The 12,789-nt window shown below is 45.4% G+C and overlaps 1 protein-coding gene across 3 annotated transcripts in view; it reads right to left on the bottom strand.

Moving 5' to 3' along the window:
- MINK1 (misshapen like kinase 1) overlaps window positions 1-12,789 on the bottom strand; it is a 631,604-nt gene that overhangs the window by 169,544 nt on the left and 449,271 nt on the right. For 2 of the 3 annotated variants that reach the window (XM_078670619.1, XM_078670620.1), the window contains exon 16: window positions 9,875-10,123. The exons of the other annotated variant lie outside the window; for it this stretch is intronic. In XM_078670619.1, the coding sequence (XP_078526745.1) occupies window positions 9,875-10,123 (249 nt within the window). The remainder of the gene's footprint in view (window positions 1-9,874; window positions 10,124-12,789) is intronic. 3 annotated transcript variants of the gene reach the window in all.

The following is a 12,789-nucleotide window of genomic DNA, read 5'->3' as shown; positions in this document are numbered from 1 at the left end:
AAAGCTATTATAAAGTCAGTATTGAGTCCAACTTTAGTCCACAACGCACCAGGACAAAGATTCTACCGCAGATTGTTTCCGCTCAGCGGATGAGTAGCGTAAGTGAAGTGGAGTTTTGAAGGCAGAGCAGAAATGACTTGCATTATGAAAAAGGAAAGTGTTGAGAGCAATTGTGATCTTTCAGAAAGTTCCGCCAGTGCACGCTACGAACAGATGCTTACAGAGATGTAACATTTTCCGTTCGCAGCACACGGCTGTTTCACATGCGATGCACAGACTGCAAAGCAGCTTTACGTCTAAGCAGTGACTAATGAGGAGATGTTTGAAACTAAATTCTTAATACAGTCTGGCCAACGAAAGCCGCTGGTGGCTTGGATGTCCATGCAGTAGTGTTTGGGGAACATGGGTGGAGCTGACCATGTAGCAGCTTTCCAGGTGTTTCGAAGTAAACCGTAATTGCTCCTTTCATACATGTGGAACGTGCCTCAGGTAGCACAAGCAGTGTATGTTTGGCCTTCACATAACGAGTTTGCATACATTTAACAATCCATCTGGCAAAGCCGACCTTGGAAACAAGATTTCCTATGTGCGGCTAAGCAAAATCTACAAACAGTTGCTTTGTCTTATGGCAGGGTTTGGTTCTTCCCAAATAGTACACGATCACCCTCTAATCACTGAAGTAGGCAATGCCCATTCCGCTACAGAGACCGGATACAAGCAGAAAATGGGCAACTCAATAGTTTGGTTGCCATGGAATGGGGAAACCACTTTTGGGGTTATTTCCATGTGAACCTGGATGAAAGTTTCTTCTATAGTTAAGGCCCGTAACTCACCGACATGTCTCAGTAAACTAGTGGACACTAAAATGGCCACCTTCCATAACAAGAACTGCATGTCACAGGAGGGCAATGGTTTAAAGGGTGGGCCTTAAGCCCTGTGAGGACTACATTCAAGTTCCAGACAGGCGCAGGCAGAGTCTGTGGTGGAATATCTCTTCTGAGGCCTTCCAAGAAGGCCTTAATGGCAGGGATTTTAGAAGGTGATGAATGCTCCCCATTTTGAAGGTGGGCTGCAGCCACATCTAAATATAAACAGATAGAGCTGCATTCTGCAAACTTATCCAGAAGCAGATGTACTCCAGAGACTGAAGGGAGGCTTTGTGCTTGCTGAACCAGTAATGGAAAAACATTTTCCACTAGGCAATGCAGCAGTTGTGCGTGATGGATAGACCCCCCTCCTGCAGGATCTGCATACTCTCTTTCAGGAGTTTGAGGTAACCAGACTCTAAGACCTCAGAAGCCAGATCACTAGATTGAGTCGTCTGGATGACTGAGCTGACCCAGATGCCAAGAAAAAAGATCAGTCCACTGTGGAAACTTGCCAAGTGAATGAAGCATGGGGTGGTCTCAATCAGGTTGGGGCCACCTGAATGAGGGTCATTGTCACAAGCCTCTTATTCCTGATCATGGAAACTGGAGGAAAAGCAAAGGTACATTTTCAGACCAGTTCATCCATACAGCATTGCAACGGACTGCAGATGCCAGTACTTTGGGGGTGAATCTTTGTTATTTTCCTTTTGTTGCAGTGGCAAAGAGATCTATAGTGTGAATGCCCCACTTTTGAAAGTTCTGTTGGAGGACTTAGGGATTCTGTTCCCACTTGTGGACTTGTTGATGCATCCTGCTTAGCAGCTATGGAAAGTCGTTGTCCTTCCCCGGGAGATGTTCTGCTAGAAGCAGAATCTGAATGTGAAGAGCCCTATGCTGTATGTACTGAGCCAAAGCAGATCACTGGGGAGAGTGTATGCCCTCGTTACTGGAAGCAGTGCATTGCTGTCATGTTGCCGTTCTTCATGAGTACTGTTTTGGCTTGAATGACCTTGCAAAAAGCCATGAGTGCGAGGTGGATGGACATGGCCTTGTTGTTGTGCCATCCAGGAACCCTGAACTCTTATACGGTTGAGATGTATTCCCCGAACCACGAGCGAAGCATCAATAATGGTCACTTGCGAAATCGGGTTGAAATCAAGGCCTGCTCAGCAACAAGTTGTTGCCGTCTCATCAGAGAAGCATACATTGTGCTTTGGCCTTCCCAACACTGGTTCTTCTCAATGACATTCCGCCTGTTACCACTGCTTCACTAAACACTCTTGCAAATGGTATTATTGCGATACTGGCGGCTATCATCCGCAATAATGATATCACTGCTTGTACGGTGAGGGGGTGTCCTATCTGAAAAAATGGCAGCACCTTTTGCAATGCCATCACCCTCTCTTGGTTGGGGTATGCTTTTCCTCTGACAGTATTTAACATCCCCCTGAAAAAACAGCTGGTTCCTGCAGGGGCTGAAGGGTGGAGTTTGTGTGAGGGCGTGTCTATGGAGAGGCTGGTGCTGGAACCAAGGGGGTAGTGGCGGTCTTTTAGCACTGCAGCCCTGACCAAACCCTCTATGTAGGAGGGTCCGATACTGTAGGAGGGTCAGACCAGAGGCGCTGTACCTGGGGCAGACCTGGACGAGTGTACTCTCTATAACATCCCCTCTGCCACTCTCAAGGTACAACCGGAATTTTCAATTGTGCCCTTGACATCGATCGTCAGTGAAGGGTCCCTGGGATGGCTTACACAATTTGGTCAGATGATGATAGAAAGTTTCTACGGATGGCAGTGAAGAGGTTGACAATCTCTTCCTCCATGCTGGGGTTAAATGTCAGTCCCGGAGCTTGCCACTTGAAGGACTAAACACAATGGCAGAAAAAAACAATCAGAGGTGGAATCTTTGTCCTGATGCATTGTGGCTGAGAGGGAAATGACTAACAGACATCTGAGCACAACACTTGATGACGAGAGCAAGCAAAACATATGCATCTACAGAGACAAATGTTGCGGAACCTATCGCCAAAGGCAAGTATCTTTTTTCTTTCTCTGCCACCGGATCTTTCATAGATTGACGTGCGTTAATCAGAACAGGAAGCAGTACCATGTGTTCACATATCAACAGTGTGTCGGATGGGACAATGACAGAAAGGCTCCCTTTATGAAAAAGAGAATGACGAGATGCTTGGCTTATCAGTGAAGCTTGTCTACGAATGCTTTCAAGTAGTAAGTAGTAGGGCTAAGTGAAGGTGTATTGACATCTCCATGTAGGTGCACAGCAGACGTCAGGAAGGGGTACCCCTGCCTCTTCTTGTAAGTGCTTGACCAGCATTTCCATGGCAGAAGGTGTTGGCTGCTGATAACCATCTCGCTGGTTAGGCTGAAATAAGAGCTAGAAATAGTACTATTTTTTATAAGACAATTTTGGGGCTAGCTTTGTGAATTGGCTTAAATGGGGGTCCACATTTGCTGGGATAAGACTGTTGTGCTCCCATTCTGTTGACAAATTTTTCATGGAAGGGAAAGCTCTAAAAGACCTTAAAAGAATTCTTGAACGAACTTGTGCAACCAAAAGAAAGACCGCTTGATAATGTGTCTCTGACGTTCATATGAGCCATATGAGCAAAGTCTAGTGGGGAAAGTGAGAGCTGGTGGGGGTTGCATGGAGAAACCTGGCCCGAAGAGGAAATCATGTCTGAGTCTAGGGAGGCATTCAGGCCACTGGCATCACCCAGCTCCTCAAGGCTGGTGCCATCGTGGTCCTCTAGGGGAACATAGACCTGATCCTCTTTTCCCCCCATCAGGAGGGTAGGGTCTGTCAAGGGGTGGAAAGTCCTGGCGATGGTAAGGCCTGGATGGAGCCGGCATCTACATCGAATGGTGCCGGGCGGCACTGGGTCTTCATCGAGGATAATAATCGGCTTGTTGTCAAGCAGCATCGAGGATGGTGCCAGTAGGGACAAAGCTAGGGTGGATGGAGCCATACTTGTAGCATCAATCTGGATCCAGAGGACCAGGCTAGTGTTGAGCTCAAACCTGCGGACGGTACCCAGCAGGGGCACCTCCCAACTCTGCGTGCCTGAAGGCGCTCCTGAGGGAGGCAGTGGCCCAAAGATGGCATCACAAAATTCTTTAAGTTTCGACAGGTATTGCTCTGGTGCTTGTAAACTCAGGATGGGACTTTATGTGCTCCGCAGGTGGAGTGCGAGAGCTGGGCCTAGAATCGTAATGTCCAGAAGGTGAAGCCAAAGAGCGCTTCAGCTTCTTCATCTTGTGCTCTCTGGACTTACCAGACTTTAATAAGGGGTTATTGGAGCGGGAAGACAATTGTCTGCAGGAAGGGCCCAAGAGCTTCCAAAAACAAGAACAGGAGCGGCACGGAGCCTTCTTCTGCTGTGCCGCCAGGAGCTTCATCGTCTGTTCACAAATTGGCTTCAAATGTATTGACTTCAACTCGTGACCTAACCTCAGACCTCAGAGACAAAGCAAATGGGAATCGGATTCAGACATCTGTGGCAGTCCCTGCAAGGCTCAAACTCTGAAGATTTTGCAGTGGACATGTCCTAGCACTCTGGTAGTAAAACTCCAAAATGTAGACAAATAGTTGAAAACAATTTGGTCAAAAAATGACATGGGTAGCTCTATGGATCCACACTGTTGGCTGGGAAAGAAAGCAACTGATGTCGGCATGCAATGTCACTTCAGTGTGGAGCCGAACGCCGCCTCCTACCGACGAGAAGAGGTACTACACAAGATTCTCCAGATCTACTTTGACGCCTGGAGAATATTCTCAGGTGAGGAATCGCCAGTTAGAAGTCTCTATCAGAACACATTCCTTCTCAAGTGGTCATTGAGCTCCCAGTCTTTTGTTGTGCGTCTGAGCAGGTCAGCTGTTTTGCTCGTATCGAGATCTGGTGACACACAGCCCAATGCCAAAGATGCTGAGCCTACAGTACCTTTGATCTTGTACTTCCCTACTTGTGGATGTAAAACTTGAAGGTTGTGCTGTCTATATCAAGACTGATAAGTGACGAACTGTGGGCAGGAAAGCTTGGAGACCTTTTCTGATGGTTCATAGTTCCAAGACACTGATGCGAAGGCCTGCCTCTTGGCTGGGCCACAGCACTCTTGCTGTCAGCTCCTGGAGACGTGCTCCCCATCCCTCCATTGATGCATCCATGGTTCTTACAAAACTAACAGGAGTTGTAAGAATGGAAGAACCACTCCTGTGTTTTTATCAGACATCCACCACGGACGATCATTCCTCGTCACCAATGTGACGTGGATTTGGTTGACAAAAAAGCTTTATATTTGTGCTCGTGCACATTCCCAACTGGCAGAGGGAACCAAGGCAGCGACATACTGCCCAGTAGTCGTTTTAGTAAATGATCTCTGATATTTGGTTATTTCTGAATCTGATTCGTTAAAAGGCTTGCTAGATTTCCTTAAGAAAGTAAGATTTCACAGCTCTAAGCTGTTCAGGACCACACCTGCTGCTCGATGGTGCGGGGTTGATCCAGACACAGACTCACTGAGTTGAGAGGAAGGCCCAATGTGTAGAATAGTTAGACAAGCTATTTTTGATTAGTTTGTGGCTTCCAGAGAAACATCCTTGAATAATCAGTTATTAAGCTATTAAAATATCCGATGAAGTAAGTGCTGAAGAAGCGCTGCAACTTGTGCTTTACATTTCAATATCCTCAGAGCCGACACGAGGAAAAAAGAAAACACTTTGAATTGATAATAGCAACTGGAGACCTTGAATCTCAGGTATTTCTGACATTTGAAATCCATGAAGATGTGTCAGAGCATGCACCGGTCTTCTGGAAGTCCTTACTATAGGCATAAGAAGGGCAGTAATGCCACCCATTGGTGAGTCCACCAGTGGAGGCAGTTCTGTCACTAGAACTTTGCTTTATACGGTTTCTTTCAGAGTATCCTGAACAGGAGCACCTTCTCCTCAAAGGTGTTTGCCTCTTGATGATCATCATCGGATGCACCGTCCTGGAGTTAAACTGGTGGCAAGTGTGATGAATAAACAGACGCTCATACAGAGGTGCTGCTGGTACCGCCTCTGCTGCGGCATCTCTGGTGGAGGAGGAATATTTTGAGGAGTATTCAAGGGATGGTGTAGGGGGGAGAGATTTAGCAAGCTGACAAGCATAATAATCTGCCATCATGTGTTTGAGATTTTAAGGATCAGCGGGCACTTGCAAATCATTGGTGGTTCAGAGATTATTAATCCTCTTCCTCATAAGGATTATAGTGAGGGCCGTAATGGGCACGGTTTCCTGCCCATTCATCTTTCCGTGATCATAGGTAATACGATGACATTGTTGAGTCAAGATTACAAGGATGCTAATAAACTCTTTTTCAGCATCCTGGCATTTAACTTTGCGTTGTCCTGGACTGTAGACAGTGCCAGAAGGAAGATCTGGATTAGACTCTTCTGCCCTTTAGCAGGAGGCTGGGATAGTACTTTGTCTGGGAAAGGGTGTTTTGGTGATATTGCTATTGGAAATCCTGCTCTAGATGTCTAAGAGGCTGCAGCAATGGGACGGTCGTTTATGCTCGTCAGTGGAGCGGTCTTCGACAGAGTTTTTGTTGATGAAGTGATCATAGGAAGCTATGTCTGCCGCCAGTGTTTTCATCAACAAATTTATTTACAACAAGGGGTGGTGAGGGACAGAGTCTCTGAATTAAGCAGAATACTCTCACCCAGTCAAGAGATCAGGGCTAGATCCAACACCGTTTTTTAGCTCACTGCACCATCCCAGTTTCAGAACCTGGCTGTATGCAAATTAGTCTGTTCCTGTCCCAGTGCATGATGGGAACAGGGCAAACCAAACTACAAAAGCCAATTCTTACACTGGGAAGGAAACAAGCTTCCGGGGACCGGTTTCTGGCATTTCAGCCGTCTTCGGCCCGGCTTGCTTGAATCCTGATGGTGCAATGAGCAAGGGACTCATGTCTGAGTATACCCTTCCACGCTTAGGGTGGACAAAAATATTTACAACAAGGGGTGGTGAGGGACAGAGTGGAAATTTCAGGGAGTTTTTTGAGCAATGAAATATTCTGTCCTGATGATGGTCTTCATGACGACTGCATATTAGACCGAAACGTCGACACCTTCATCATCTCCAGAAACGTTGCGTTGCCACCAACATATGACCATTGTCTATTGATTATTTTTGGTTGTCTGTTATAATCACTAGGAGTTGATGTTTTAGTTGTGAACTGAAGAGTTATTGTCATTTATACCTCTGTTCATAGCTCTTGCTTGAATTCATTTCTTTGTATTCGTCTCCCCAGATGTTCATTTGTTGCTTCATCACGAAATACTAAAAACTTTTTTTTGAATATAACTCACTACCTCCGTGTGTTCTCTTTTCCTTCTTTTGATTTATTCCAGCTAATTACAAAGTGTGATATCTGTGGATACACTGGAGTGTGTTACATGTGTACGACTCATAACTAAGATGTATTGTTTTCTTAAAACAAGTCCCTTGTAGCATACTTTGACTTTAAATATCTAGTGCCCAAGCCTACAAGGGTTTATTGGGTTTCCCCTGCCTATATCAGGTGAAGTAAAGGCAGGCCTATGCAATTTACTAAAGTGGTTTTTGAAAATGTTTGCCTTTTGCACATAAGAGGGGAGGCTTGTTTATTTGTCAACAATGTCTCTTTTTGTGCTTTAGAAGTCTACAAACAGCTTTCTAGATTTTCCTCTTTTGCACAAAGGAGCACTTTGTACAGACTCAAGACCTAATTTCTGAAAACACCTCACCACTCCTCTCTTCATGATCACTGAGGGTTTTGGAAGAACCATTTTATGTATATCTTACAAGCTTTTGGTTTATGCTCTTGGTAAAAGCAGGAGGATCATCAGTGTAGACCCTCATCTTGCCACACGCCTCAGGGGCTTTCAGAGGAGTCTCTTTCAAGATTCCATGCTAAAAAGTATGTATGTATAATATATGCTTCCACCACTACCTCTTTTTTTAATAACACACACACACAATTCCCTACTCACCTATACACCTCCACATCCAAAATCCAAAGAAGAGTTTAACAAAGTTTTTGAAGTGAAAGAATGGCTTATCTAACTGAAGATCGAGCGAAGATCTGGGACTCCCTTTATACAAAACAAAAAACAGAAATCTGAGGTGAGATGCCCTTTGGGAGGGTAGGAATTCAGAGAACTCTCGCCTCTCTGGCTGGACTTCAGGTCTTTTCTAAAGAGGTGATTGTGGTACTAAAGTGACGCTGCTTTCAGGTGAGTTATGCCCCATGTTGCTATTTTAGGCTCTCCGTGGGACTCCCACTTCGATGCTAGAGAATGATTCAAGGATGTGAATCTATGAAAGATCCCAAGCTGCAGAAGACAAATATTTTGGCACATCTTAGCGGGCCTCACAAAAATAGCTCGGCCTCCCTTTCCCTTATGGCTTTTGGATGCACTAAGGCACAGGAGTGGCAGGCCAAAGGGTCATGTCATATGGATACATCAAGGACTTCTAACGGCAGCTACGACTGGGTTCAAATACAACATTAACAGGAGGAGACATCCGACCTAGTCACTATAGAAAAGCAGAAGCACAGGTCTGGCCCTGTGTCGGTGTAGCGTGGAATAAAGAAAGTGACACCACTGTGCCAGTTGGAGCTTTACATGCTTCAATGTTGTCACATTAAGTGCGGGCGGAGGAGCGTCTGAGGCCGAATAGTACCGCCTGCGGATGCTGTAGAGCAGTCACAGGAGAAAAAGCTTCAAAATATCGTTTTGCACCGAAGGATATTCATAAGATGAGTTATCTGTGGGAAGACGTTTCCGTCAGTATTGAGAGTAATCCAGAAGGAGACGTGAGCACTTTATAAAACTCCTAAACCATTCCTATTGTGATGGAATCATTCCTATTGTGAATCACTTAAAATGGGGCACAAGGGGCATCTCTCTAGGCCTCGGTTGGAAGCTAGACTCTTTAAAGAGCACACTTTCAAGATCCTCTGCGGCACAAGAAGGGAACTGAAGGATGTTGAGCTTATCTTTGCCACACAGTACAACAAAGCAACAATTCACTGTCTGGGCCATCAAAGATCTAAGTAAAAATGCATCATTTCTTTGGACTAAGACACCGAGATAGAGCAGAGTCAGAAACCATCTCCAGGTTGTTGAATGTCCAAATGACTCGGGTGACTCGGGGGGGGGGGGGGTAGGTGGAGCCAAGAAACTCCCAATGCTGTGCTAGGTCAGAGTCTCCACTGTAAGTAAGATTTGGATTGCTGTTTTCTATTGGTCGCACGAAGTGCTGAGGACAACTTTAACTTACAAATACATTTCTGGGATACAGTCTGCTTAGTGGAATTTGTAAGATGAAGTATGTGGGCGTCTGAAAGAAGCTCTTGATATAGATTGTGCTTACTTAAAACTAAGGCAGCAACTCTCAGTATTTAGGACGGAGAACTGCAGAACAACCCCAAACAATAAGCTACGCATGTCCAGGGATTAGAGTCAAAAATGAAAAAGAAATAGCAGGAAAATGACTTTAGGGAAAACGTACCATTCCCGATATTCTGCCAGCAGATCCGAGACAAGTGAAAGGAGAGAGCTCAACCACTCCAGCACAGCAGCTCAGGTCAGTGCTGGTTGACATTGGTGCTGTGCAGTGTCTTTCGGCTCACCCATGGCACTGGGACTGATATCAGAATATTCCAAAGCCAGGTCTCAACTCAGGTGGCATTGAAATCCAGTAACAATAACAAATAATTACAACTTGTAGACTACAGTGCAAGAGTGCACCAGTAATGCCTCTTGTTTGTGACTCGTCATTGAAGGAGAACAGATTTGAGTTGTGTTGCCCAACACCTGATTGCGATGCACCCAACTTCGAAGGAGGCTGCTTGAGAACGCAGGCAGTGCAAGCTGATTCTAGAAGTTTGAGAAGCCACACCACCACCACCTCAGATTCCCAGCCCGCTACCAGCACCGCCCTCTGTTAGGTTACCTTCGGTGGGACCTCTGCCTCCATCCTGACCCAGGGTCCTCTTTCCTCTCTGGTCCCCGTACGGGTGGGCGGAGCCAGGTTTTCAGTCTTGGGCTCTGAATTCTGCTGGATCGATTCCCCTCGTGGCAACGGGACGGATTCATTCACTGAGAATGAAATCCCGCTCTTAGCTGGCTGATCCTGCATTGACTGCGACCTTGGCACGGGCACCGCATATGGTTTTAACGGGACACGATGGGCTACATGGCTCTGTGGAAATGTGTATGCAATAGTCGATGAATTTTCACAATTAATAATACAGCACATATTTAAAATCATCTTTCCCCCAACTTAAAGTCCAAATTCTTTTAGTCCCCCCATTTTCTTAAAATTTGGTTTGTTTTACCAAAAACCATGTAGCAGGAGGAGATGATGGGACTCCAAGGTCACAATTGCCATTATTTGTGCTGCTGTGTAAGGGTGCACCAGCGGGTGTGTCGCAGCGCCACAAAGAATGGGACTTGCAACCGTTCAAGGAGAAAGGAAAACAAATAAAGGATGATGTTACTTATCCAGTAAGCATCTGTTCTTGGCATGCAGAGCTGTAGATTCACATGCTTTGTATACTTCTGCATCTAGTGTTGGGTCCGGATGTTTGCAAGTTGTTTTTCTTCGAAGAAGTCTTTCCAGTCAGGAGGTAGGTGACTCCTCCTTTCGGTGACAGTTTGTATGGGCATCATTGTTTTCCCGCAAGAGGGTGAGAATGGAGTGAGTGTAGTACAGAGATGTCCATGAGTGTGTAATGCAAATAATGAGAACTGCAAAAACTACAGGTGCCCAGGGAGGTGGGATGGCACATGTGAATCTACAGCTCTACATACCAAGAACAGATGCTTACTGGGTAAGTAACATAATCGGTTTGAGGCAGGTGTGCTGTAGATACACATGCTTTGCATAGACTAGAAAGCAGTATTCTCCCAAAGCGGTGGCTAACAGGTAGGTGTTGCAGTTGTTTGAAAAAGTGTCTTTAGCACTGCTTGCCCTACATTGGCTTGTTGCCTCACTAACACATCCACACAGAAGTATTTGGTAAATGTGTGAGGTGTGGGCCACGTTGATGCTCCTATTTTACGAGTGGAATGTGCTCTAGGGGGTATGTATAAAGTTCTTTTAGCTTTAGCATAGCAGGTCGGAATGCATTTAACAATCCATCTTGAAATACCAGATTTAGAGATCAGATTGCCTTTGTGATGTGCAGCAAATGCAACAAACAGTTGTTTTCTTTTTCAAAAATCTTTTGTTCTTTTAATTTAATACAATAACGCTATTCAGACATCAAGAGTATGAAGAGCTCTCTCTGCTACGGAATGAGATTGAGGAAAGAACACAGGCAACTCAATTGATTGGTTGATATGAAAAGCAGAAACCACTTTGGGAAGGAATTTTGGGTTGGTGCGAAGGACTACTCTGTCTTTATGAAGCTGAAAGAAAGGTTCTTCTAAGGTTAATGCTTGTAGCTCACCAACTCTCCTCAATGAAGTGATTGCAATGAGAAAGGCAACTTCCCATGAAAAACTGTAGCAGAGAGTTGGGTAATGGCTCAAAGGGTGGACCCATGAGCATTGTAAGCACAATGTTCTGATTCCGAACTGGCGCAGGAGGTACCCTGTGTGGTATTACTCATTTAAGGCGCTCCATAAAGGCTTTAATTACTGGAACTTTGAACAAAGATAGATGTTGCATGTTTTGCAAATATGCAGCTACTGCCACAAGATGCGATCGAAGGGAAATGTAGGCTAGACCAACACGATGTAAATGTAGAAGGAAATAAATGATATTTCGAGTAGAGGGTTATCTAGTGGGTTATTATCGTTGTTAGTACGATATATAACAAATATTTTCCATTTTGCTGCATAACATGCTCTGGTGGTAGGTTTTCTTTCTTCCTTAAGAATAGTCATACATTCTGGTGGCAAGTTAAGATAGCAAAACTCTATGACTTCAGGGGCCAAATTGCTAGATTGTGCTCCTTTGGGTGTGGGTGTCCGACTTCTATATGGTTCTGCATGAGAAGGCAGGAACTGAGATGCTGCTTTTGATGTGGAACTACTGACAGTTCCAAGAGTGTCGTGAACCACAGCTGACGAGACCATGTGGGGGCCACTAGAATCAATGTGAGGGATGTTTGCCTGAGCTTCCGAACCAGAAATGGAAGGAGGGGGAGAGGCGGAAAGCGTAGACAAATATCCCTGACCAATTCATATACAGGGCATTGCCTTTGGATAGAGGGTGTGGGAACCTGGGGGCGAAGTTTGGGCATTTTGAGTTGTATTCTGCGGCAAACAGATCTATTTATGGGAATCCGCATTGTTGAAAGTATGGAGGGAGAACTTGGGGATGAAGTTCCCACTCATGTATTTGTTGCCGACTTCTGCTGAGGCCGGCAATCTGATTGTACACTCCTGGGAGGTGCTCTGCCAAAAGATGGACTTTGTGATGAATTGCCGAATGCGAAATGGTCTGAGAGTGGCGTGACAGTAGAAGAGAATGTCCCCCCCACCCTATTTTTGTGTAGTACATTGCTGTCATATTGTCCGTGCGGACTAGGACAACATTTCCTAGAAGGCGAGACTGAAAAGCTTTGACTGCTAGATACAAAGCTAGAAGCTCTAGATAGTTGCTGTGAAGAGTTTTGTGCTTGCTGCCCAATAGACCTTGAATTGTCAAATTGTGAAGACGGGCACCCCGACCTGTGAGAGATGCGTCTGCTGTTAGTACGTGTTGTGGATTAGGGTCGAAGAAGCAATGCCTTTTTGGTAAGTTTTGTGGATTCCACCACTGCAGAGCGCGATGAGTACAGCTGTTTACCAACACTAGATCTTGTAATTGACCTTGTGATTGATTCTATCAACGTGCTAAGCATTCTTGTAGAGGAC

The sequence above is a fragment of the Lissotriton helveticus genome, chromosome 12, assembly GCF_964261635.1.
Source record: "Lissotriton helveticus chromosome 12, aLisHel1.1, whole genome shotgun sequence".
Classification (NCBI taxonomy): domain Eukaryota; kingdom Metazoa; phylum Chordata; class Amphibia; order Caudata; family Salamandridae; genus Lissotriton; species Lissotriton helveticus.
This window is presented reverse-complemented; position numbering and strand designations above follow the sequence as displayed.